At 47.1% G+C, this 26754-nt stretch overlaps 1 protein-coding gene across 3 annotated transcripts in view; it reads left to right on the plus strand.

Annotated features, from left to right (window-relative positions):
* The window catches only part of ABL1 (ABL proto-oncogene 1, non-receptor tyrosine kinase), a 137506-nt gene that overhangs the window by 104095 nt on the left and 6657 nt on the right, over nt 1-26754 (plus strand). For 2 of the 3 annotated variants that reach the window (XM_044920502.1, XM_021691288.2), the window contains exons 2-8: nt 3862-4035; nt 4613-4908; nt 12450-12722; nt 19948-20032; nt 20891-21068; nt 22841-23025; nt 25354-25506. In XM_044920502.1, coding sequence (XP_044776437.1) covers nt 3862-4035; nt 4613-4908; nt 12450-12722; nt 19948-20032; nt 20891-21068; nt 22841-23025; nt 25354-25506 — 1344 coding nt within the window. Of the gene's footprint in view, nt 1-3731; nt 4036-4612; nt 4909-12449; nt 12723-19947; nt 20033-20890; nt 21069-22840; nt 23026-25353; nt 25507-26754 lie in introns of those variants that run through there. The other variant, XM_021691287.2, reaches the window with a different exon arrangement.

The raw sequence follows: 26754 nt of genomic DNA on the forward strand, positions 1-26754 counted from the left end.
CCCCCGTGAACCACTCTTAATGGCACTGTTAACACACCACCCTGGGTTAATAACTACTGTTCACATTTTGGTGCGGTTCCTTCTGTACTTTTTTCAGTTTTTATAAAATTGGGATCATGCTGTATATAACAGGTTGTAGTATGAGCACTTAAACAATGCATTATTATGTGTATGTTCCCAAGCCAGTGGTTGTTTTTCTAAAAATATTTTGAATGGCTTTATGGATATATTCTGTATTACGGATGGACCACAAGCTAACTTACCTTCTGTTGATAGATATTTTGTACTTTTTCTGTGCTGCTATTTAAAAATCAGTATATAGAAATAATTGTGTGGATCTCAGGATAATTCCTAGAGGTGGATCTAAGGTTATGGAATTATTTTGAGATTCGGTTTGTATTTCCGGTTGCTTTCCTAAAGTGTTATGGCAATTTCTACAGCAACCACTGGCATTGTATGAGAGTTATATTTCATTGAAGTCTTACACTGACTTAGCCTCAAGAAAATGTACCTGCCAATTTGATGAAGAATTTGCATTTCTTTGATTACTAGCCAGGACTAACATGCTTTCCAAGTTTAATGGTAATTTAAATTTTCTGTGAATTGCTTATTCATGGTTTTGGTTCATTTTTCCATAGTGGAGGGATTTATCTTTTTCTGTTGATATGCAAGAGTTCTTTTATGTTGAGAATCCTCAGGCTGATGGTGTTACTTAATATAATGACAATAGAAGTCTTTTGACTCGCTTCCACTTAACCAACTTACTAGGTTGACCAGCATCTCCGCTTCCTGTAAAAGCTGCCTCCCTAGTGCCCAGGGCCCACTGCAGTCCTCTGCCACTCACTGCCCAGCCACACCAAGAGCCAGTTACATTTCTTTTTTTTTTTTAATTTAATTTTATTATGTTACGTTAGTCACCATACAGTACATCATTAGTTTTTGATGTGGTGTTCCATGATTCATTGTTTTCGTGTAACACCCAGTGCTCCATGCAATACGTGCCCTCCTTAATACCCATCACGAGGCTAACCCATCCTCCCACCCCCCTCTCTGAGCCAGTTATATTTCTTTCCAGATCTTCAGATACACTTGTTGTTTTATTTACTTGGTTAATATGAAACCAGTGAAATGCAGGTGTAAAAAGAGATTTGTTTCTATGATATTCAGATGGATGCCTTAGACAGACTCAGTAAAGGCAGGTGATTTTAAACACTGCTGCCGGACCAGGTGTGGATGAGCCAGCTGTAAGCGTTTGGAAGGGACCGTGCTGGGGTCACGGAGATATAAATCCAAGTCCTCTCCCCCTGCAGGAAACCGAAGCTGAAAGCCAGATGATGGAGACAAGCTCTGACTGTCACCACATACCCACCCCCGAAAGGGCAGGCCTTGCCCCTGCAGTCAAGGCCAGCAAACCAACACACATTCAGGTGGGGGGGGGTAGATCAAACATTTTAATAAAAAAATAATTCTTTGCCTTAACCGGCTTTATTTGGTAAATTGATCAATCCCTGATCATGATGGTGCTAGGCGTGCTTTTAGAGCCCATGTAAAATACTCAAAAGAACAGGGCTTAACCCATCACTAAGGCTTTTCTACACTCTAGGAAGTGGCAGTGTTACAGACCCTCTTCCTTGAATTTCTCTTTGCCCTTATGATTCGTACAATGAGATTACCAAACATAGTAATGACATAATTTGGGATTTACTCTTTTAGCAAAAACAATTCCTGAAGGTTTACTTCAGTCAGTACTATAAAAGCTAGAATTGAAAGACCCTTGTTAGGGTCTTTCTGCCTGGGTGGCTCAGTTGGTTCAGCAACTGCCTTTGGCTCAGGTCATGATCCCATGGTCCTGGGATTGAACCCTGCATCGGGCTCCCTGCTCAGTGGAGAGCCTGCTTCTCCCTCTCCCTCTGCTGCTCCCCCCTCACCCCACCCCACTCATCTTCTCTCTCGCTCTTTCTTTCTCACTCACTCTATCTCAAGTAAATAAATAAAATCTTAAAAAAAAATGAAAGGACACTTGTTATTTATGTTGTATCAGCTTATTCCAAAGAGATATTTTAAAGAATGCCAATTTCTGAAAGTTCTCCGGTTGTGTTTCTGGAAGGTTAGCCTCATTCCTCAGATGTCTTAGGTGTCTCCAGTGGTTGGTTTGGTTTGGTTTGGTTTGGTTTTTTTTGGGAAGTGAATACTGCAGAATCAGGCCCATCCTTGAGATGGGTGTTATTGCCCAAGAAAAGATGCTTAGGGGTTCTCTCTAAATCCATAAAGAGGGAAAATTTAACTAAATTTACATTTTTTTTTTTAAGATTTATTCATTTATTTTAGAGAGATTGAGTGCAGCCGGGGGAGGGGCAACAGGAGAGGGAGAGAGAGAATCTCAAGCAGACTCCCTGCTGAGCACAGAGCCTGATGCAGGGCTTGATCCCACAACCCTGAGATCATGACCTGAGCTGAAACCAAGTCGGACACTCAGCCGACTGAGTCACCCAGGCGCCCCTAAATAATTTTCTTACCATTTGGGAAAATTAGAATTTTCCCCTTTATCTCCTTTTATAAAGTTTGATTTCTTATTGTAGTTTCCTTAAATGAGTATTCAGATTTCAATCCATAATATCCTATGACTATTGAGACCTGCTTGCTACTTTCTAAGGCTCTGTCTCAGGGCTCCTGGGTGGCTCATTCGGTTGAGTGGCCCGCTCTTGGTTTGGGCTCAGGTCATGATCTCGGGGTTGTGGGATCAAACCCCCACATCAGGCTCTGTGCTCATCATGGAGTCTGCTTGTCCCTCTCCCTCTCTTCCTCCCTCCGCTCGTGCACGCTCGCTCATGCTCTCTCTGTCTCAAATAAAACCTTAAAAAAACAAAAAACAAAAACCCTCCTTGGAGTATATTTGCTGGCTGAAAAAAACCCGCACGTGTATATCACAGAAATTCTAGTGAGGCTGAGCATAGTTCAAGAAAAAAAGGAAGAAACTTCAGGAAAAAATAATGAACTCTTTGACCCTGTAGTGAACAGTGGCCTCATGTTCTTAAGAAATGTTGATTGGTGTTCAGCTTTTACAGTCTACCTATATACGAAACATGAAGGACTTTATTACAGAGTGGAAGAAACTTACTAGTTCTCACAAAGTAAAAGACATGCGAAGAAGGCCATGTTTGAGAGTGGAGAGAGAGCTGGAAGGAAGGGTAGGGTGATACTATTCTTATCTTGGGAAGTAAATAGCTGAGAGACACTGTCTATAGCTGGAGAACAAGAAGTAAAGTCTGTGCAAGTCTGTTAGTGAAATTGCAAAGGTGACTGGTAGAGGCTGACGGGAGCCGTGGGGGCAGAGGCGCCAGGGTAGGGTAAAGCAACCCAGAGATGGAGGGGTCACCCAAAGCACAGCTGTTGCCTCTGGGTGGAGAGGAGAGTAGGGTAGAAGGTGTTTGTCCTTCATTATAAGCCCTTCTGTCTTACTTGATTTTTAAATTATGTGCCCATATTAACTTTGACATGTTTTTAAATGTTTTAAAAAAATTTTTGTTCTCCGTTATATGTAAGCAATGGCAAAGACATATGAGGATGGACCATTTCCAGTTTTAACTGAGTTCATTTTGAATTCATGAATTTAAAAAGCTGAAACTATTTGGGAACAGTGATTGCCACCTTGGAATGAAAATACTTAATATTTTTCACAAGACTTAGGAAAGGAAGAGTCCATTTTTATTTTACCGCCTTTCTTATTATCACATGTAGATGTTGAGAAATGAAATAAATTAGAAATGTATAATGATGGAAACAGACTTTTTTTTGCTCCTGAGAATAAAACTAATTTTCCCCAATTCTTCCTGTTTCTTCTGTTTCCCCTTTGTCTTCCAGAAGCCCTTCAGAGGCCAGTAGCATCTGACTTTGAGCCCCAAGGTCTCAGCGAAGCAGCTCGTTGGAACTCCAAGGAAAACCTTCTCGCTGGCCCCAGTGAAAATGACCCCAACCTTTTCGTTGCACTGTATGATTTTGTGGCCAGTGGGGACAACACCCTAAGTATAACTAAAGGTAAAAGGGCTGTGGACCGCCGCTAGTGCTGGCAAGAGACAGAAATCAGGGGAAACTGTGGCTTGACTGGCTACCCCTTTGCCTAGTGAAAGAGCAGCTTTAAAGTTTGGAATGCAGAGGCATCCAAAAAAACAAAAAACACTCAGCATCTTTATAAGAGAGCTACTTTTCCTTAAGGAGAAGAGTTCCTATACAGTAGTCCTTAGGAAAAACAGCGTTGTAGTGAAAAGAACGCCTGGACCAAACACTGAAAATGCCCTTTTTTTTTTTTTAAAGAAAAAGTATTTTTTCCCTAAGAAACTTCATTATGTTAGGAACAGAACACTTGAATAAACATAATAGATTTATGAAAAACTGAGGCTCTGTATTTCTGTTATATTCAGTACAAACAGGAAGCTTCATATATAAACGTATACTCTTTTTATATACACTTATAAATGCATATATTTATGTGGATTTGTTAAAGGGAAGTAGGCATTTAGGAATTTGGAGATTTTTAGTAATCCTATAAGAATAAATGGGAATGAACGAAGCCAGCCTTTAAAGCTGATGTCTGATTTGATTCTCCTCTTCTAAGGTGAGAAGCTCCGGGTTTTAGGATACAATCACAATGGGGAATGGTGTGAAGCCCAAACCAAAAATGGCCAAGGGTGGGTCCCAAGCAACTATATCACGCCAGTCAACAGTCTGGAGAAACATTCCTGGTATCACGGGCCCGTGTCCCGCAACGCGGCCGAATACCTGCTGAGCAGTGGGATCAACGGCAGCTTCTTGGTCCGGGAGAGCGAGAGCAGTCCTGGCCAGAGGTCCATCTCGCTGAGATACGAAGGGAGGGTGTACCACTACAGGATCAACACTGCTTCCGATGGCAAGGTAGGGGATCCTAGTCGGGAGAGCTGATGGGCTGGGGGTGGCAGCCTTCGGCCAGGAGGACCCAGAGCTCCTGCTGCTGGGGTTAAGAAGTTACCATGACAAATCTCAACCGGGAAGATGCTTTTTTTTTTTTTCTTGTTATGGTAATCACCATACATTGCATCATTAGTTTCTGATGTAGTGTTCCATGATCCATTGTTTGCGTATAACACCCAGTGCTCCATGCAGAACGTGCCCTCTTTAATACCCATCACCAGGCTAACCCATCCCCCCACCCCCCTCCACTCTAGAACCTTCAGTTTGTTTCTCAGAGTGCATAGTCTCTCATGGTTCGTCTCCCCCTCCGATTTCCCCCCCCTTCATTCTTCCCCTCCTGCTATCTTCTTCTTCTTCTTTTTTTTTTTAACATATAATGTATTATTTGTTTCAGAGGTACCGGTCTGTGATTCAACAGTCTTACACAATTCACAGCGCTCACCATAGCACATACCCTCCCCAATGTCTCGGGAAGATGCTTTTGAAGGAAACATCTTCAAGTAAACAGCAGGCATCACTCCATTAGCCTAGGAAAGATATTCTGTTGAGGACCGATCACGTGATGTTTCAAGTCCACGGGCCTGGTGTGGCTCTCCACCTGTCCTGCTGGAGTTTTGTTGTTAGCTATTTCATAAGACGAAGTGAATACCTGCTAGGTATTGGACATACTTCTTGTATTAAGATTCTTCCTTTGTAAAAAATCTCTTACTGTGATAGTAATTCATCTTCAGTGAGTAAAACTGCAATAATGGATATTTTTAAAGTAAAAGACCACCTTAATATCACTTCCCCAAAATAAGTCTGGTACATGGTGTTCTTCCCGTAAATAAAGCCACATTCGTGTGTGTGCCTGCGGGCGTTTATGGACATAAATACACAGTTTTTAAACAAATGAGATCACATTGTACCAGTAGATTTCCAAACCCAAACTGTAGTTTTGTAAAAGAGTTGATATATACAGTTTTGTGATCTTTATATGAACAATGCTCAAGAGTCCATGGAGGGAAGGGAGGGATTAACATTTTCCAGGTTCCTCCTGGTGGCTGGCACATTTTTCAGGCATCCTCTCATTTATACTTCACTTTGGTTCTCAGGGCAGAGGTCGCTGTGATCTGCATTTTGCCTTAAGGAGTTGGGGACTTAAAAGGGAGGTTTCTTACCCAGGATCACCTAGTGTGTGATTGATGAAGCTAGGCTTGGGCCCCGCTGTCCGCCCTGCTATACCGTGCCATCATCCAGGGTCTAGATGGTGGATGTATTTTTTAATTAATATGTAATGTATGCATGTTGTTAAAAAAAAAAAAAGGAAGAACAAAATAGATAACAGTGAGAATTCTGTCTCCTAATTCCATTCCCCTGCCCAGAGGCAACCCCTGTGACCAGTTTCTTTCGGAGTTCCCCAGTATATGTATATGCTTTTATATATATACATATATATATATTTTTTTTTTTTTTTAAGATTTTATTTACTTACGTGAGAGAGAGAGAAAGCGAGCACAAGCAGGGGGAGCGGCAGGCAGAGGGAGAAGTAGGCTTCCCACTGAGCAAGGACCCCGATGCAGGACTCGATCCCATGACCCTGGGATCACAACCTGAGCTTAAGGCAGACGCTTAACTTATTGAGCCACCCAGGCATCCCTACGCCTATATGTTTTTTAAAAACGCAAATGATGCAGACTCCGCAGTGTTCTGCATCTTGCTTTTCCCACCTGATGATATTTTTTGAAGATTGCTTTATGGTAGCACATTTAGAGCTCCCTCAGTCTTATTAATGACAGCCTCGTGTGGATGGACCGTCATTTATTTCAGCAGTCCCCTGCAGGTCGACTTTTAGGTTGTTTCCAATCTTTGGCTGTTACAAATAATGCTGCTCTGAGGTAGCTTTCAAACCATTAAAAAAAATAATCTCGGCACACTGTATAAAAGCATTTACCTCAGCGCCTAGTACTCACACTAGTAACAAAAGGTTCTGGAAGCCCTACTTACCCTCAGTATATGTAATGCACTCTGGTATTTTGTATTCCATTCTGTTCTGTTTCATTTTTTTAAAAAAGTTTTGGTCAGAATCCACTAAGTTTATTTCATAGACACATGTACATGTACATATGTACATCATACATACAAATTTCCATCGTGTTAACATTAAACACGATGGAAATGTGCAGATGTGTTTACTCACCCTGTTGCTGGTGGGAAATGGAGCTTCCAGGAGAAACAGGAGAGCATCTTCCCTCCACCTCAACAGTGCTCTGTCAGGCTTGTGAAAACATCTGTCAGTGATGTGTAAAGATGGTCTCTTGTTATGTGTAATGTACATGTGTCATGTTTTGAGGGATCCCCGTCCATTTACTAAATTTATATTTTCCTGCATATTTTAAACATACCAAATTTACATACGCATATAGGTCTGTTGATCTACTCTCTGTTCTCTTCCGACATCAGACTTTTAATTGTTAAGGCTATATAATACGTTTTAATGTGCGGTAGGGCTAGTCCCCTCCTTGTAGTCCTCTTAGCATTTTTATGGCTATCCTCAAACATTCATTTGTACCACACAAATGCACATGTATTTCTCTTTTTAATGGTCTTCTCTCGTTTTTTCCGCATGTCTCAAAAGTCTTCTGGCCAAAGTCCTTATTGCTGGTATCTGGTACTTTCCGTGATGGCAGGGGTCTTTGTACCCAGCGTGGCCGCTTGCTGATGTGTGACTAGAGATCAGCCTTACCAGCTTGCCTTTCGGGTCCTCATTCTTATCCCAGATGTGGAGCTAGGTTGTTCCATTCTGCAGGATGTACTCCGGGGCGGGGGGCCCTTTGAAACCTTGCCTTCAGCCCACAAGGGTTCCTCTCTCGTGAATTAGAACGCCAGAGCACACCGCCCATGAGGGAGGTGATTTCCTGGAGCTGACAGCTTGCTTCCTTCCCATCTGTGCTGTTTATCCGAGGCGATCCGTGCCGCACTGCAGTAATCAGTTGAGGTTTGTACTGAACAGGGTAATGGTTTCTTTTCCCTGGAGTTGTTTAACCAGCATCCTAGGAACAGATTCAGGCAGGCATGATCTAGTTTGACAACTCATTAGCCGGGGGTTGGTCCAAAATGCTATTCAGAGGGAGAGAGCAAGGCCTGCATGTGGGATGCATGATTCACAGAATTTGAGAGTTGTCCCATGAGGACGTCACCCCCTCTGTTTAAAAGCTGGTATGTGCCAGGGGAGCACAGGGAACTCATTTGATCAGGCAGTATCCACCACTGGGCAACTCATCCAAGTGTCCTAGGCCTCCTGCCTTCTTCCCTCCCTCCCTCCCTGGCAAAGACTCTCCCTTCAGCTGTCCAAGCACCTGGAGACATCTCAGCCCACAGGGTTATCAGTTCCGGCCATCTGCAGAGGCGCCTCTCTGTGAGCTGCACTTGAGGGGGCTGTGTTGGGTGGGATCATATTCCTGGAATGAGTGGAACAGCATCAGAGGTATTGGGGGAGGTATTACAGCAATGCATGAGACAGTGTGGCTCGGCACTGAAAAAAGCTCACATAGCAGAGCTTTGATGCAATCCTTTTTGGATTTCTAAGGGGAAAATCTAAGGTTGGTAGGAGGGACAGGCTGGGATTGCATAAGCTCTAATGCCTATTTTCAAATAGCTAATCTTCAGAAAACAACTGAATTTAGAAGATTCTTCTCTAAGGGCCCGAAAGATTGCTTTCTGCCTCCACCCTCTTGGCCCTGGTTTCCCTCTGTTGTCGTGTTTCTGAGCTTCAGCAGCCGTTGTGGCTGGTCAGTCAGCCCAGGGCTCGGGGAGCTTCGAGCCGGACTCTTGCAGGGGCCCTACCAGACTGAGCCATCGCTGCTCCAGGGAGTCTCGATAGTCTTGAAAACCTCCACATCCCCCGGGATCTGATTGTCGTCTCAGTGCTTTCTCCAAGTTCACAATCTTCTGCCAGCGTAGTGGAATTAAAGGCTGATTTTTCTCAACCACCCGCTGCCTGAATCATATTTAGCTCTTCTGGTTATTTGTGTCTACACTTTATTTACTTTCATGGGATGCCACTGTCAAGTTCCACAATTCCTCATGGCCCTTGATAGAGTCTTTCCTTTTCTTCAAAGACGTTCCCAGGTGATACTTATTTTCACAGTCTGCTGAAGTGACAAGTTCAGGGTGACAGGAATGGAATTTGGGCTTAAGCTTTAGCAGAGATGGCAGGATAGGCCAACTGTATAACCTCTTGAATATTTAAGATTTACCCACCCTGACAGTGGCTTGGCAGGTGCAGGCATCCCAGTGAAAAGCCTGCTAAAACGTGGCTGACCTGCCCTTGTCGAGGAGACCTCGAGCATTATTAAGTACTGCTTAATCATTAAGTCCTGCCCTCCTGCTGGAGTGTGGGACACTCTCAGGGTAATGTTGCCTCCAGCGTGGGACTCTGGGGACTGAGGCAGCTGAAGAAGGCACCGGTCTGAGCACTGATAAGCCAGTAAGTCGGGCTTTCAGGAGGAAAGCTGTTTCTGGTGAGTTTGACAAGTCCTATCTTTGGGGTTCCTACATGGTCAGGAGGAGGCCCAGTCCTGGCTGAGCACCCAGAGTGTTTATGTAACCAGGTGCATAGCATAATGACATGCCATTCATAATGCATATTTCACTTTCTTCTCGGAACATGCCAGGAATTCCTGATGCAGATTACCCAGTTCCCTAGCAAAATGCTCAAAACCCAGAACTAATCAGAAGGAAACCAGCAGACTTGACTGTTAGAAGGTGGCTGTGCGGTGCCTTGAGAACGGAGAGTAGTTTTAATATTTAATAAGTGTTGGGATGTAAATTTTATGTTGAAAGATGAACTAAGTCACAGGGTCTGTAAATTTAATTATCGAGAAGGATAAAGTAGGTCCGTTCAGTGAAAACCTCCCACAGCTCTGAAATCTCTTAACAGGAGAGCCTGTGAGGGAATCAGATGAGACCAAGAACAAATTCTGCATAAACTTGGGCTTGGGGGAGCCATTAGCCTTCTGATCCTAGGATTGGAGAGCACTCCTTTCAAACTGACGGGGAGAAGTAGGTAATGAACCTTGCTCCCCGGTGACCGGCCCCAGGAGCCCCGCAAGTGAGCTGGGCTCTTTCACCTGCACTGTGCCAGTGATGTCCGAGGTGGGAGGGATGCTCACATTCCAGGGAATGCCTTCTTGGAGAGGTTCTTCTCTCTTCTCTACACTCCATGGTAGCGAAAACACCAGCAGCTGAGCTGCCCCAAAAGAAGAGGGCTTGGAACACTTGGCACCCGCAGTGAAGTAAGTGGACGACGACAGACTTCCAGAGAGGGGTGGGAGTACGGGCTGTCCCCACGTCCCACTCGGTCTTCTCTGTGAACCGCACTCGTGTCCGCAATGCCCACTGACAAGAGTGCGTGTACGTCAGTGTGTGGACATTGGGCTAAGCGCGGGCTCAGCGGTGCTGACTTCCGCTCCCCACCTTCCCCCAGCACCTTGGTGCACTCGCTCTGGGCCGTAAGCGTGACTCATCGTGTGGCCCTAGAGCAGTTCACTTAGACTAAGGTTCTCCTCGGTACTCCGAGGTGTAAGTGGGGCCTCCCAGTGGGCCCTCTCCTCACTTCGAAAGGCCCTGCCACTGAGGGGCACCATCTAACAGAGGGACAAGTTCCCCCAGAGCTATGGGGTCATTTTGGACAATTCTTGGGTTGCTCAGAATTTTATTTTAGTAGGATTGCAACCAGAAGATTGTAAATTACAGGGGTGCCTGGGTGGCTCAGTTGGTTAAGCGTTTGCCTTTGGCTCAGGTCATGATCTCAGGGTCCTGCTTCTCCCTCTCCCCCTGCTTGTGTGCACGCAAGTGCGCGCTCTCTCTCTCTCTCTCTCTCTCAAATAAATAATAATCTTAAAAAAAAAAGATGATAAATTACACACCTCTAAGTCAAAGTTTGCCATTGCCTTGCCTGAGTTTTAAAAATCTGTTTACATTATCTCCCCAAGCAAAAAATTCAAAAAGAAAGAAAGAATTCTGTTTACCTTCTTGAGGGTTATAAGTGGGATCGACTCATGTATTTGTTAATATTTTCTTCTTTTAAATTATTTTGATTATCTAGTATTACCAACATACAGGAAGTGATGGAGCCTTCCATAACCAACTCTGCTGTGTGTTTCAGGCCTTTTCTTCCTTTTTCTGTTTTTAAGTAATAGAGATACTGTAACTACAGCTGTAGTACAACTCATCCTGTTCCGTTTTCTCCTTCCTCCCCACGCGTCACCGCCATTCCAAACACATACACCTCCTTTGTCTCAGGAGTCAGGGCAAGCCGTGGTTTTTAATGTCTTCCCCACCTTCCGCAATCGCTGGCTGCCCTTCATGAGCTAGTAGGTTCGGTTACCTACTGTCTGCCTGGAGCCCAGATGTCCTGTGTGGATTTTAATGTGGAATTGTTTCTTGCAAAGGAAGCATTCCCTCACCACCTCACTGAAATGAACCAAAAAAGAAGAAAAAAAGATAGCTGTCCCCATCCACGCTTGCTTTCTGTCAGCCTGTCAGCTTGCTCCTTTCCCTTCTTCCTTTCCTGGGGCATCCAACGAGAATGACACGTGGATGGGCTCTGCGCATAGGTTTGCGGCCACTGTAGATCTCAGAGAGGCTCACGTGCGCTGGTGTCTGAAAGCCCCTCTCCTTACTTCCCCACGGTAGAGGAGGCTGTGCGGCCTTTGTGCAGCCCTCCAGTCCCCCACCCCCCACACTCCACTCCTGGAGCGCGCTGACGGGGGCATCCCACAGGGGCATCCAGCTGGGGTCGGCAAGTCTGGGCCTCTGATGCTACTTAGCCCAAATTGAGGGTGTAAGAATGAGAAGAAGATTTATGTTTTGTTTAGAGATTTCCATCTCTGATTACTGTGTAGTTCTGGAGAATTATAAATAATAATTGGAGGTTTTAGGTAATAAGCACAATTATTTTTTAAAAATTACTTTCTTTTCCAATCAGCAAATAGGTACCAAGTTCTTTTCTTCGTTAATTTAATTAGTAGCTGCTTATTGAGTACCTATTATGTGCTGTGTATTTCTTATTCTCCAGACTGCTTAGGGCTCTGCTCTCATGAAACTGACATTCTAGGAGATGTTGACTGTAAATAAGTAAGTACAATGCAGAGAAGTAAGAGAGGTGGTATGACTAGTGCTGGGTGATGACCAGGTCAGGTGACTGCCGTGACTGTGACATTTACGCTGGGCTCAGGTTGGTAAGAGAACCAAGCATGTGGTGATTAGGTCGCTGGAGGATTTCAGGCAGAGGGAGCAGCAGATGCAAAGGCCCTGAGACATTTTGTATCTTTCTTCTTCAAGTAAATTACAGCATGTGTAGAGAAATACAACACAGTGATTTTCTGCACACTCCGTCCTGTGTGGAGAGCCATTTATCTGAGGTTTTGCTCTGCACTGACTTAGGCTCAGCAGAGCTGGTTTGTTGGAGTTGTTTGGGTTTGTGTGCGCTCTGTGGGCTGAAGGCTGTCTGTTTCCCTCAGCTCTACGTCTCCTCAGAGAGCCGCTTCAACACTTTGGCTGAGTTGGTTCATCATCACTCGACTGTGGCAGACGGCCTCATCACCACTCTCCATTACCCGGCCCCCAAGCGCAACAAGCCCACCGTTTACGGCGTGTCCCCCAACTACGACAAGTGGGAGATGGAGCGCACGGACATCACCATGAAGCACAAGCTGGGCGGAGGCCAGTACGGGGAGGTGTACGAAGGCGTGTGGAAGAAATACAGCCTGACGGTGGCCGTGAAGACCTTGAAGGTAGGCCCGGGCCTGCCGCCGCCACTCACGGTGCCGTTGCGGGTGTGGGGTGGCGCTGCTTCCTGAGTTGCTGCCCCTGCGCTCAGGTCCGAGGGGGTAACGTGCCCAGGAAGTGCCTCTTCGGGCCTCTGTGGTCCCTTTCTTCGAACGGGTTCAGTCTCTCGCCCCGACTCCGTGTGCCTCTGCATACAGCGAGAGCCGAGAAGTGCTGTGGTTTTTTTGGTGTAAAAAGATGAGTCATTTGGAGACGTGTTTTCATTATATGGCAAGATTCTCTTAAAGTCGTGGGTTTCCGTTCTGTCTGTGTGGCATTTGGATCACTTCCTGTTGAGAGTTAAGAGAAGGAGGAAAAAAAACTTAAGTTTGTAAAGAAGGGGATTTAACCAAAAAGGATTTGACTCTTCTGTGGATTTTTGTTGGCAGACTTGAAAGGCAAGTGCATTGGGTGTTCCTAGTAGGTTCCAATTCTGTGTAGTGTGAGTGCAGACCTCTGGAAATGGAGGTGTGGAAAGGCATGAAGGAAGCATCAGGGCTTCCTACAAACTCAGGTATCATCGGGTCATTCTTGTTAACTAGGACTTTCGCTCTCTCCACTCAAGCGTGGGGTTTGTACTTTTCCGGTGGATTTGAAGTCCTTTGAAATCTTTAGGACCCCAAGCAAGGGTTTCACTTGCAAGCCCTCTCTGCCTTCCGAAAGTGATCTGAGCTTTTACCTGTGGCCAGAGCGTCCTCTAGTGTTGACCTGCGCTATTTTCACTTGCTTAAAAAAAAAAGAAAAGGAACCGATTACACTCACACGTGCACAGAGACTGAGAGGGGAGGCCCCCCTGTAGCCATAGAATGGAAACATCCATGACTGCAAGGAAGGGACCCAGGTGTGCGCACGCACTTCTCTGGAGTCCGTGGGGCGCACGCTTGGAGACCCGTGAAGTCAGATCACTTGCCTTTTAGGGACTCTGTTACTTCCCTTCTGCCTTCACTCAGAGACACAGTAAAGTGGGAATTATGGGTTCTGGCTGATGTAAAGTGCCGCTTCAGAGAAAAGATCGCGTTCTTTAGTTCTAGAAACCAAGAGTGGCTTTCCTTGGTTGTGTCCCCCTTAGATCAGTCCTTGGGGCTGATCTTCTGTGTTGGGGGCGGGAGGTGACGTGGTTTGAGGTCACCTTGGGGACTTCTGGATACTTTCCAGACATGATTTTTTAAAAACACAATAAGCATTTATTGAGTTCCTTGCTTCTGTTCACCAGACCCTGGCCTTAACCCTGGGATTGTAAAAGTAGACTAACTCACTTCAGGCTAGTCTAGGTAGTAGAACAGTGTAGCTAGGAGGAGGAATAGGCAATATGATGGTAACCACAGTGTGGTGTGATAGGTGCCAGATCAGAGGCAGGAGCGGGGAGCTCTGACACCGCATGGGAATGGGGCGTGGGGTACTGGTGAGCTCCACTTGGGGAGAAAGCACGAAGGGAACCACAAGTTGGTGCCGTGGGGGAGGAACAGGAGTTGGCCAGGGGAGCAGAGGCCTGGACAGAGGTGGAGGGTGAAGAGCCTGTGCTAAGTCACAGAGGGTTTGAACCGGCTAAGGAGCTGGGACACTATCCTGGAGGCGGTGGGGCGCGTTGAAGGGTTTGATGCACAGGTGATTGGATTGGAGCTTCACAAAGATGGCTACTTTGGCGAGCCCTAGAAAAAACGAAACAGCCATTGCCCCGCCTCCCCCAGACCAGGCGAGACCAGGGAGAGGCATGTGCTCGTGCTGCAGTGTCTCAGCTTGGCACAGGAACAAAGAGCGGGCCCGGCTCTCGGTCTTGACCAGCTTGAGAAACTGTTAAAGGCCCAGGCAATACCCACACATTTGCCAGTATTTGCAGAAATGAAACAAGGAATAACAGAAGCACAAAATAAACTAGGTTTCCATCCAGGAAAGGCTTGTTTGAAAACTTTAGAAAGAGGGAGAGTTTGCCCAACTTGAAATGTGGGGAAGACACAGCCCAGCCACCGATGGTGTGGCGGTGTTTCCTGAGCAACTGAAGATGGGCATTCCAGAGGAGGGACCCTCCTGGAGGTCTCTGTCGGTGGTGGCGTTCTCACACCAGTGAAGCAGAATTATCTGGAAGTTTTGTGCCTTTTAGAATATATTTCTCTAATGATGTATTATTAATGATGTATTTTTATTATACTTTTAATGGTTTTCCCCAAGAGCTTTATTAACTTTATGGTCCCACGGTTGGTAAAAAAAAAAAAAAATTACAGAATCTAGTTGCATGGATTTCTGGGAGTCGTCACCCCTGCTGATAGCTAATTAGGGAAAAGGGAATGCATCATATTCTAGAGATATAGGTCAACCCAAATTATGGTACTAAGCAACTGCTAGATAAATTACCGCTTCTTCCGCCTCCCCTGCACAAAGCACATGTCTACAGTAGGTTTCCCACTTGTCAAATAAGATTAGTGTCACTATTTTGGGCATTTGTCTCCACTGGAGAAGTTGGGTTCTAAATGACAGTGATGGCTAATGTTTATTGAGCTCTTGCTATGTGCCCGGCAGGGTCTGAGTGCTCCATCTGTAGCCTCTCATTTAATCCTTTCAACCACCCTAAGGGAAGGGTTCTCCGGGTCCAGCACCACCACCGTCGTAGGCTTGAGGAAACTGCAGTGGAGGGAGGCGGGGTAACTGGCCCGGCGTGAGCCAGTGAGCCGCAGAGCCAGGGTTCCAGCCCAGGCAGCCTGCCTCAAAGCCCAGCTCCTTTCTTCTTTCCTTAATTGTCACCCCGGTTCTTACTCCTCACACACCATGAAAAATACACAAAGCACAGTTACAAGTCTTAGAAATCCCCTTCCCCGCCCACATTCACTTCCCCTCAGCCTGCAGCTGGATCTCCCTTTCTCCCTAGGACCCAGCTGGGCACCTGAGTCTCCATCTGCTCCCCCCCCACACACCTGTTTTGTGTTGCTGGCCCCTCTTGAGGTGGCACAGGTGGCCCCCCCGCTTTAGCCCGGGCTCCATATTGATCCACCAGGCATTGGGTCCTGTACCTTTGGGGTCTGAGACCAGAAGAGATGGGGAAACAGGAGTGCACTAGGCTGACCTCTGTGGGTGGGAAACTAGAATTAAAGCAAAGGCCCACTGCTCAAACTGCTGGTTTGAGTTCTGACATAATTCAGCAGGTCGTAGGCTTACCTCTACCTGTGTATTATCAATGTGACAGGTGGCATGTGCCTAAGAGAACCAGCTGTCCAGTACAAGAAAGCCCCATGTTTCAAATGAGCCATATTCCAAAAGTTTGTTTATAAGTCCGTTTTTTTCCCCATGAAACATGGAAGTCATAGAATTTGGGAAAGACTACCATTGATCGGGTGGCATTAGGATTGACTCGTAAGCTACTGACAGATTTACCATTGAAATGGTGGGAAATAACGTTGTTGGAAAATGTTGAGACTTAAAATTGTACTCACTTCTTTATTTTTCAAATAGGTAACGTATGCTCATAGTATCTTCTACCCTTGACTTTTGTGACTTTCCAGAAATAGTCCGCCTGTGGGTATCTTTCTGAACCCGTACGGCAGCGTGCTTGGACACTGCTCTGTGTCCCCTGGCGCCCGTGTATCTGGCAGTCGTTCCTCGTCAGTGGACGTAAGGTGGTCTTGTTTCTGCATGGATGTATTTCAACATACACCAGCCTTCAGCGGGCATTTGTGTTTTTTCCCGCACTTTCCCGCACAGTTATTACAGACTGTGCCATAGGGATTCTTGTTGGATGTGTGGAGACTGTCCTGGTGGTCAGCTCCCCAGAGTACACTAGATCGAAGAGCGTGTACCAATTTGTACTCGACCAGCAGTGCTGGCAGAGTGCCTTGATGCCCCTGTCCTTGCCAACACAGTCTGCTTGGGTTTGGTTTTTGTTGTACGAGCAGAGAAGGAAGGGCTCCATGGCGGCACTGGACCGTCGCGTGCTCCAGCTTTCTGACTCCCCGAGGGGCTGTGCCCAGGGAGAGAGGCAGCCCTCGGAGCCCACTGTTGCCGTGTTGCTCGCTCTTGCAGTGGCTTCTGCTCTGCCTGTGAGCTAGATACACCTGCGAGTTTGAGGACCAGGGCTCGGGGGGTTCTGTGTGAGGTGGTTTCTCGTGCATCTGGTTGGGGAACCCCCTTCCTCGGCCTGGCTCTGGAGCTCTGCCCCATCTCTGCGGCCCCATCTCTGCAGGCTGCGGGCTGGCACTTCACCGTGGTGGCAGCCTTGCTCAGCGCACATTTGGTTGAGAACCAGGGACAGATGTGGAAACTGAGCTCTCTGTGGACCCTGCTCCGGGGCCATGGTCCCTGCTGAGACTCAGGGAGGCATTAAGGGCACTCGGGGCTGTGCAGCACCAGTGGGACGCTGAGCCATTTACACGAACGCTGTTCTTTGTTAACGCCGTAGCCTGCCTACGCTCAGGGGGAGGCCAGTGAGCAGAAAGGGTGAGGCTGGGTAGAAAGCACCCGTGAGATCCTGGGGCCGGAGAATGTGTCTCTGTGAGAACGACCGAAAGCAGTGTTAACTGTCTCTCATACTAGTGCTGTATTTAGCCTGCTTCCCAGGCATAGAGATCACCTGTTTTCAGTATAGTAAAAGCGGGTCCCGCTGGTGGAGTCCTGCCCACGAGGCAGATGCAGCTCTTCTCCCCATTTGGGTTCAGAGAAACCTCGCTATCTGGCATGTGAGAACTTGGCATGGCCACGCAGTGGCCGGGCTTGGTCTGTGTAACTCAGAGCCACCCTCTGAACCAGCCCTTATACTGGCCAGGCCTTCGTGTGCATCTGGGCCAGGCTGGTCAGTCCCCGTGAGGAGAGCCCGGCTGACCCACCACCCTCCCAACAGACAGGGCCGAAACTCAGCCTTCACTCAGTGTTGCCTTCACCCTCATTGATTGGAGTTCATTTTATTTTACTCCGTAAATGGAAGACCTTTCAAAAAAAGATGATGGAAAGTTTTTAAATAAAAGTCAAGGAATAGAACAGGATAGCATCGGGGGTGTTTGCGGTTTAATGCAGCTACAAAAGTCTGATGGTGCTAGTGGTTTCCATTGCAAATTGAACCAGGCCTGATTCCACCAGGGGGAGACAAGTTTACACTGATGGTCCTGAAAGAAAAAAAACAAGGAGTTATTTATACTGTCCACACGTGTATGTGCGTGTGTATGAGTGAGGGGAGAGCGAGACAGACAAAAAGAGGAGAGGGGTGCCTTTGAAAGCCCTGTTGTTCCTTCTGTGTGTCCACGCCTCTCAAGATCCAGACATGGTTCTTTTAGAAAAGAGTCTGTAGCTATAAGAGCACATGATCTTTCTGAAATGATTTCACTGTGGGTGGTTTATTATGTGGCGCTTTTATAAAGGAAAACTCCACTTGTTTAGAAAGCTTTATTTGAGAGCTGCGTTTTGAACATGTTGCTGGCCAGGCAAGATTCTTGAAGCCTCTGGTCCTTACGTGAGCAGCATCGACTCGCCGACTCCAGCAGGCGTGTGCTCTCCAGCCTTGACATTAGCGTGTCACCCGGCGGATCAGAGCGCTCCACGCACGAATGGCACGGTCTGCTGAGCGTGTTAAGGAGCAGAGAGGACTCCGAAGAATGGAACAGCCAATGGGGCGGTGGCAGGAATGAGTTCTTGTCCCCTGTACAGCTTGATGCGGTGACTACCAGCAATGTTTAATTGACATTAGAGCAGCTGACCATTGCTAAAGAGCAGTAAATTGTTTGAGTCTCCGCCTCACAGAGCCCAGGGCTAAGTGGTAATGGGCTGACACGTGTCCTCAGCAGTCGTGCTCCGCTTGTAAACATGACTGACCACAGCAGGCACACGCTAGGGAGAGGATGACCTGTCCTCTGGAAGCGTTCCCCACCTCCGGGGGTAGGAATGGCGTGGCCACGGTGATGCCGCAGTAAGGACACGTGAGCTCATCGTCTCCCGGAGAGGCAGGTATGATGTATAAGGTGCCACATTGAAAATAAGGTTGGGGCGCCTGGGTGGCTCAGTCGGTTAAGCGTCTGCCTTCAGCTCAGGTCATGATCGGTCGTGGGATCGAGCCCCACATGGGCTCCGCACTCAGCAGGGAGTCTGCTAGGGTTTCCCTCTCCATCTGCCCCTCCCTGCGTGTGCACACGTGTGTGTGTGCGCGCGCGCGCTCTCTCTCTTGCTCTCTCTCTCAAATAAATACATTTTTTTAAAAAGTTGCTAAAGCTTTCCTCTTGGGTGAGTCTGGTTTTCCAGATCACTCCTCATCCGCCGTGCAGTCTTTCTCTCCAGACAAACTTAGACTCCATGCTGAAACTCAGAGGGAGGCGTCCTGCTTCTCCCGCTGGCCTTTGTAAGCGGGCTCTCACAGCAGACCGGGTCACTCCCCCCACCTGCTGCTTGTGGTGATTAGTCAGAGGACAGTCCGTTCTTTAAGTCAAAAGAGGTTTACCTGACGCAAGCCACAGAAGGCTCCTGCGTAGTAGGGCCAGCCGCCATGTGCGGGGCGAGGTGCACAGCACTCCAGAGTTGAGCCTCGACCCACGGCACCTGAGGAAATGTGGAAACAGCATCAGGTTTGCTCTGGGCATTTGCTAATATCTTTGTCTCTTCGTGGCATTTAGATACAGTGAACTTGCTAAAACGTGACCTCGTGAATCCATCGTTAGGGGGGCTGCTACAGAGGATTATTTTAGAACCTGAGTAAATCTACCTCGTGTAGGTAGTGGTGATTGCTTCCTTAAGACCCCCATGACGCCACGTTTTCAGAATCCTCTGCATTTCAGCATTCTCTATCATATTTTGAGGTGTGGTTCTTCTTTGGTAGAATAGTATCTTCTTGTGTCATCAGGGTCTCTTCCATTAATTAGGTATGTTTCTGATTCTTCAGGTGATTTTTTTTTTTTAATGTTCATTGTTTTAGGACTCCTTGGAAACCAGCTATTCCTTAGGGAAATAGAAATATCCTCTACATAGCAGCCCCTAGAAGCAAGTTCCCAACATCTATTTATTGCCCTGGGTGAGAATTCACAAGTTCAGCACCAAAGGGGAAAATTCTCTGTGCTGTCGGGGTGACGATCGGCTACAGGGAATCTGTCTGGTGCAATGTGCGGGTCGGCACTGGTGGGCCAGGGTGGTTGTCGGTCGAAGCTCCAGTTTGTATTAACCATGCAAGCTGTACCTTCCCACTTAAACACTGTCCTTGCTGAAACAACTTTACCCCCTTTTCTTCCACAGGAGGACACCATGGAGGTGGAGGAGTTCTTGAAAGAAGCTGCAGTAATGAAAGAGATCAAGCACCCCAATCTAGTACAGTTACTCGGTGAGTGTGCAAAGTTCTGAAGAGAGGGCCTTTTCATTAAACCCTCTCGGGGTGGTGCAGGTGCTGTGAAGGAAGAGATAAATGGCTTGCTGCATGAAGATTTCTGATGTGGACATCTGTCCTCTGCCAACATTCAGCCCATGATAAAAAGGAAGCCGATGTGGGATGGTGTGTGTGTGTGTGAGAGAGAGAGAGAGAGAATATGTTATTACTTTATTTTTTTTTTTTCTTTCTTTTTTTAAGGCGGGGGGCAGAGGGAGAGGGAGAGAGAATCTTAAGCAGATTCCACACCCAGCATGGAGCCCAATGAGGGGCTCAATCTCAGGACCCTGAGATCGTGACCTGAGGCAAAACCTAGAGTCAGATACTTAACTGACTGAGCCACCCAGGCGCCCCCCTGTTTTTTTTTTAAGGCGGGGGGGGAGGACGTTATTATTTTAAATCGATACCTAAAAGCAGTCAAAGGCAAATCTCAAATGGCTTCTGAGACAAGAATTTTCCAGAGTCCCTTCACTGCAGTTACTCTGTAAGCAGACCTCCCCGTTTTGGAGGTGAACGGACAGTGCTGTAGGCTGTTCCGTGTGTGCCCGACCTTTGCCTCTGAACTCGGTGGCAGCCTCTTCATTGGGGTTCAAGTGCCCGAGAGGAAGAGAAGAGCATGGCCACATACCTCCCCCAGGAAACGTGATCACAAGCCCTGAGTGCTTGGAGCTGTGGTAGAGGTTGGACCCCAGACTTAGGGGCAGAGACAGAACCCGTTTCAGGAGCCCTTTACTGTCATGCTCTTTTCTGGCCGGGGTTGGTGCACTCGGGAGCAGAACAGCACACCAAAGCCCCCGATGTCTTTCTTGTTGGCAGGGGTCTGTACCCGGGAGCCCCCGTTCTATATAATCACTGAGTTCATGACCTATGGGAACCTGTTGGATTACCTGAGAGAGTGTAACCGGCAGGAGGTGAACGCTGTGGTACTGCTGTACATGGCCACTCAGATCTCGTCGGCCATGGAGTACCTTGAGAAGAAGAACTTCATCCACAGGTAGGAGCCGGGCGAAGCAGAAGAGCCACGGAGTGAGCGTGGGGCCGGCAGCCTTTTACAAAAATCTCCAGCCTACGGGGTCTTAGGGCTCAGCCACTCGCTTTAGTGCTGGCAACATGGTGGGCCTTGGACCAAAGGCAGATGCTGGGTTCCTGACCTCGCCAGCTTCAGACATGCATTCAGGACCAAACTCAGCAGGCCTAGACCCTGGGCCCGCCGAGCACTGGATCCCTGTGGTAAGAAATAGTTCCCCTCAGCACCGTTCTGGACTACGTGGAATACTAAGTGAAGTTCATCAAAGGCCTCCTTCCTGATAATCAGCGCTCCCCGGGAAGCAGAGTGCGAGGCGGACACTCATCAGTAATGACCTCCCCCCCGGGGGAGGCTGGCGTGGCTTCTACACGGGCTCGCGGTCATAGCTGGCGCACGGGCTTTGTTTTTTGCATTGCGTGTTTTCTCCCTCCTTTCTCTTTATTATCATTTCATTCTCCACTTAACTCGCTGTCCTCTGGTTCAGGGATGTTTCCGCGATTGTCAGAACTGTGTGTATGTAGTTCTAAATTAAGCGGCTTTGCTGTTTTGAAGCCTGGAGTGTTTTGACCTTCAAGCGTGCCACAATTATGTTGGTGTTCGCATTCCTTGCTGGCGGAAATGGCTTCCTAGCAAAGTGATGGCCTAAGCAGGACAGGGCCTGATGGGCTTTGCCGGTGACTTTTATACAAGATGTTCTCCACACCACCGCTATGAACTTTCCTACCCAATTAACTCAAGTATGAAGCCCGTACATGAGATTTCATAGTGAGGAATAAGAGTAGCATGTGTGAAGGGCTGTCCGTTTCTTGTAAGACAGATTTCCTGTGCTGCGTGAGAGCCTGATTCAGTGCTCCTGTCACTCAAGAAGGTGAACCCTCTGAGGCTGCAAATTGAGATTTCTTGACTTCTGGTTTGCTTTGCATGGCTAGATCCGTTCCCTCTTCATTTCACGAACTTAAAATGCTTTACCAAAATCCTGTTACGCACACAAGTCTTCTGCATTTAATTTCTGTCTGATTGCTGATGATCAGGCTATCTTAGGCAGCCATCGCCTGAAGGTGCTGCCTCTTCTCATTCCTCGGTTCCATTTTGCCTTGGGATTTCATGGTTAACATCCATGAACCAGAGATTAGACTCCTATCTCCCTGGGACAATCAGGAGGCGAGAAGAAGCTGATTATACAGGAGAGAATTTGTAGGATACATTCGGATAAGCATCAGAAGGAAATAGGAGAGTGCGAAACACAATTTGGGGGGAAAATGCTGTGGGCTTTATTTTATTTTGTCCTTTATCAAGTCTGGGTAGGCCAAATGGAGACTCCCTCTGATGGAAGTTGAGGACTGGCTGCTGCCTTTGTTCCCCCTGCCTGGCGTAGAGCTGTCCTAACCGGGCAGACCCTTAGGGGACCGGAGGTGTGCAGGCATCAGCGGAAACACTTTACGTATTAGCTCATGACCGCTCACCACAGCCCTAAGAAGTAGGCGCTGCCGCTATCAGCTTCATCATAGGGATGAGGGTAACGGAGGCCCAGGGTCACGAACTTGCCCCTCTGCTGCCTCTCACCTCGGTGGGCGCTCAGGCAGATGCTGAGGGATGAGCGCTGCTCCCGCTGGGGTTTCACACACGTCCCCCGGGCCACTGGACGCAGTTGCCGGGAGTGCGCCTTCACTCGCTGGTGGTGGATTCGTGAGGCCGGGAAAGCTGGCCACAACTCATGGGTGAATGCTTGCTTTTCCCAGAGATCTTGCTGCCCGAAACTGCCTGGTAGGGGAGAACCACTTGGTGAAGGTGGCTGATTTCGGCCTGAGCAGGTTAATGACAGGGGATACCTACACAGCCCATGCTGGGGCCAAGTTCCCGATCAAGTGGACGGCGCCAGAAAGCCTGGCCTACAACAAGTTCTCCATCAAGTCCGACGTCTGGGGTAAGGACTGCTGCTGCTCCCGGTCGGCCCTCGCTGCCAGGGTGGGCTCCTTCTCCCGTTTTCCTCGCTCTTCTTGCCTTTTCACTGCCTCTTTCTCAGTCCTTCCTTTATTTTTCTTTATCGCTTAATCCTTTATTTTTTTTCTTTCCCACTTTACAGTCTTCACTCCTATTTTCTCTCCAAAATGAAGTAAAAGCCAGCATTTTCTTCCCAGAATAATTCAGATTACCTTCCCCCCCCCCCCCCCCCCCGCCGCAACTTACCATCTTCATCCAAAGCATGCTGCTTGGGTTTGCGGGGACAGTTAGCCAGCCCTGCAGGCACCCAGGGTCTTCTGAGCAGGGAATGCTGTGTAGTTTGGTTTGGGCTTTAAATTGGATATTGCCCTTGGCAGCTTCATGGGCCAGTATTTTTACCTTTTGTTAAAGAACTTATCGTGGCAGGTAGTAAGCATACACTGAAGAAGGTGGAGTTGCATCATGAGCCCCACGCACGCATCACCCACCTTTCCCGGCCATCAGCTCATGGCGCTCCTGCACCCTCTATCCCGCCCCCTCCCCCGACCCTGACTGTTTTGAAGCAGATCCCGATAGCATATGATTTTGTCCACAAATATTTCAGTATGAGTCTCTTAAAGATGGCTTTTTTACTCTTGTAACCACATTGCCCTTCCTCCTCAAATTGACAATAATTTCTGAATATCATGATACAGTGTTCACATTTCCAACTGAGTCGTAAAAATCCTACTTTTACGGTCTGTTTGAATTGAGATCCGGGTACTGTTCACACCAGGTGGGCGGTCGATGCGCCCTCAGTCTGGTCCCTTAGCTCCGCTCCATCTTTTCACTGCCCTTGCTGTCTGTCTGTTGAAGAAACCCTCTCACGTGTCCTTCCATGTCTCCCACACTGCATCCCCGCGCTGTGGTTTAGTGTGTTCCTCTGTCCCTCCTAGTAAGTGGGCAGGTGGGTCTGGACCGCTGGGTCATCCTCGGGTTTGACTTCTTTCAGCAGGACGACATCATGCGCCGTGGTGTGCTATTTCATCAGCATCTCTTGTGTGATTTTAGCAGCTCCTGATACCCAGTGCCTAGATCCACTCATTTATGAGGGTTACCCCGTGGTGCCTCTCTCATTCTGTCACTCTTAATTCACTCGTTAGCTTAGTACTTCTGCAAGAAGAAACCTTCACTACTGTTTGGTTAAGGGAGGGGGGGTTAGTATACAGTTCATTTGGGAAGGACAGCATTGTTGTTAGCTTCCTCGCTGTTGTCCACCGTGTTCACACAAACGAGTCAGTTTTTTAATACCCTCCAGTGATGACCAAGTAGATTTTTGGGGTTTCTTTCTTTTGTGACACTATTATGAGATATGTATATATGTGTGTGTGTATATATATATATATATATATATACACATATATATATATGACATGTTTGAATATATTTTAATCCACTGTAGTTCTTTTCCTTATTGATACTCCAATTGTCTCTTGTTTGGCCAATGGGAACTTCAGATTGCTCCTGGTTTTGACAAGACCCTTGTAGTCTTTAATAGCATCTGTGCTGTCTGGAGCGATAAAGATATTCCACGTTCATTCCCTGCCCTAGACCTGAATCACCCATTTCTCCCAAGAAGTCCTGGTCCCTTTAATGAGATCTGGAATTTCAAGGCTATAATCTGGGCTTTCAAAACTTCCAAATATTTATTTAAAGATTTTATTTATTTTGAGAGCGAGAGCATGCACGTGAGTGGGGGAAGGGGCAGAGGGAGAGAATCTCAAGCGTACTCCACATGGAGCATGGAGCCCCATACGGGGCTCAATCTCATGACCCTGAGATCATGACCTGAGCTGAAATCAAGAGTCGTATGTTTAACCGACTGAGCCACCCAGGCACCCCGATTTTATATGATTTTTATGAAATGTTTGGAGTCGGAAGGGGCCTTGGAGGTGATACTGTACACCAGAAAGAGGTGGCTTGTCTTAGACACTGAGCTAGTTGGTCTCAGAGCTAGGAGTAGCAGTGGCCTCCCGACTTGCAGCCCTAGGTGCCCTCTACCATAAATCCCAGCAAGGTGGTCACATGACCTCAGAGACACTGGAGGGGCCGATCAACCCAGTTTCTTCTCCCCTCTAGCATGTTTTGGAAGGGGCAGGGTGTTACCATCTCATCCTGTCCTGGGCTCTTGGTCATTAAGCCCGGTAAAATGTGCCTGGCTTGCTTCTGAGGGTGTAACTTCTAATGTCCATTGCAGAGGTAACCAATTTTAAATGAATGATAGTTAAATTTCATACCTCTTGAACCAGCTTTCTCTTCCCTTTTTTTGTAGCTTTTGGCGTACTGCTTTGGGAAATTGCCACCTATGGCATGTCGCCTTACCCGGGAATTGACCTGTCCCAGGTGTATGAGCTGCTAGAGAAGGACTACCGCATGGAGCGCCCGGAAGGCTGCCCGGAGAAGGTTTACGAACTGATGCGCGCATGTGAGCCTTCCCCAGCCAGTTCTAAAAATTCTTTGTGGGCGCTGTGAGAAATTACCGTCCAGGAGTGTATTCCCAGAGTGAAGTACTCCTCCCCTTCCTTAATTCACATTCTTCAGAACCAGCCAGCGTAGCGGATAGGCGCATGCTGACTCAGACTTGTTTCTCTGCACGGTGTTTATACATAGTGTTTATATGTGAGGGGTTTTTTTGGCTTGTTCTTAATGCAAAAATGGGATTGATGGGTATCAAACTTGGATTTCTTAATAATAAATACAAATTCCTGGGCCCTACCTGCAAATACTCTGCTGTAGTAGGTAGATACTCCGGGTGATGTTTATCTAGTTGGTCTTATCATATATATATATATTTATATATATAAAATCATTCCCTCAACTTTTTTTTTTGCACACGGGCGTATCTTTTGTGTCCATATTTCAAAGACGTCTCTCCCTCTCCCCACTCCCTTATTTCTATATAGCTGTTTAACTTCCCATTAAATGATTTATTCATTCATCCAGTCCCATTTTGGTGGACATTTGGTGGTTTTGCACATTTGTTTGGCTTTTGCCATTATAAACAAAACAAGGATGAACACCCTTTTACGTATACCTCCGTGCATTATGCTGGGATTTCTAAAAGTTGAACCATTGGTTCAAAGGGCTATTTGCATTTTAAATTTTGATTTTACCAAATTGTTTTCCAGGAAAGGTGTACCAATTTATACTCCCTCCAGAAGTGTAGGAGAGTAACTCTGTGCTCTCGCCAACATGGGGCTTCATCAGTCCTTAATCCTCACATTAATCTTGGGGCACTTGGGTGACTCAGTTGGTTAAGCATCCAGCTCTTGACCTCAGCTCAGGTCTTGATGTCAGTGTCGTGAGTTCAAGTCTCGCACTGGACTCCACACTGGGCATGGAGCCTACTTAAAAAAATAAATCCTCATGTTAATCTTGTTTTAATTAACATTTCTTTACTGATGAGGATTTCAGACTTTGATAACCCAGAAGTAAGGGTAAAATAGAAGGCAAGCCGTTTATTTGACTTAGTGATTCTCTGCACTTGTTAGAGTGGGGCTGGGGAAAAGATTTATAAATGTAGTTCTTGCTGTCACGTCTCTCTGGGGTTTTACAATCCATATTCCTGCCAATATCTACAGTCTTTTCGAATTCTTAATGTCTGTAATAGGACACAGTGACATTTGTCACTTTAGCTTGTCACAGCAAAAGATGGTTAGCAGGATTGGGATGC

The sequence above is a fragment of the Neomonachus schauinslandi genome, chromosome 13 (genome assembly GCF_002201575.2).
Source record: "Neomonachus schauinslandi chromosome 13, ASM220157v2, whole genome shotgun sequence".
In the NCBI taxonomy this organism is placed as follows: domain Eukaryota; kingdom Metazoa; phylum Chordata; class Mammalia; order Carnivora; family Phocidae; genus Neomonachus; species Neomonachus schauinslandi.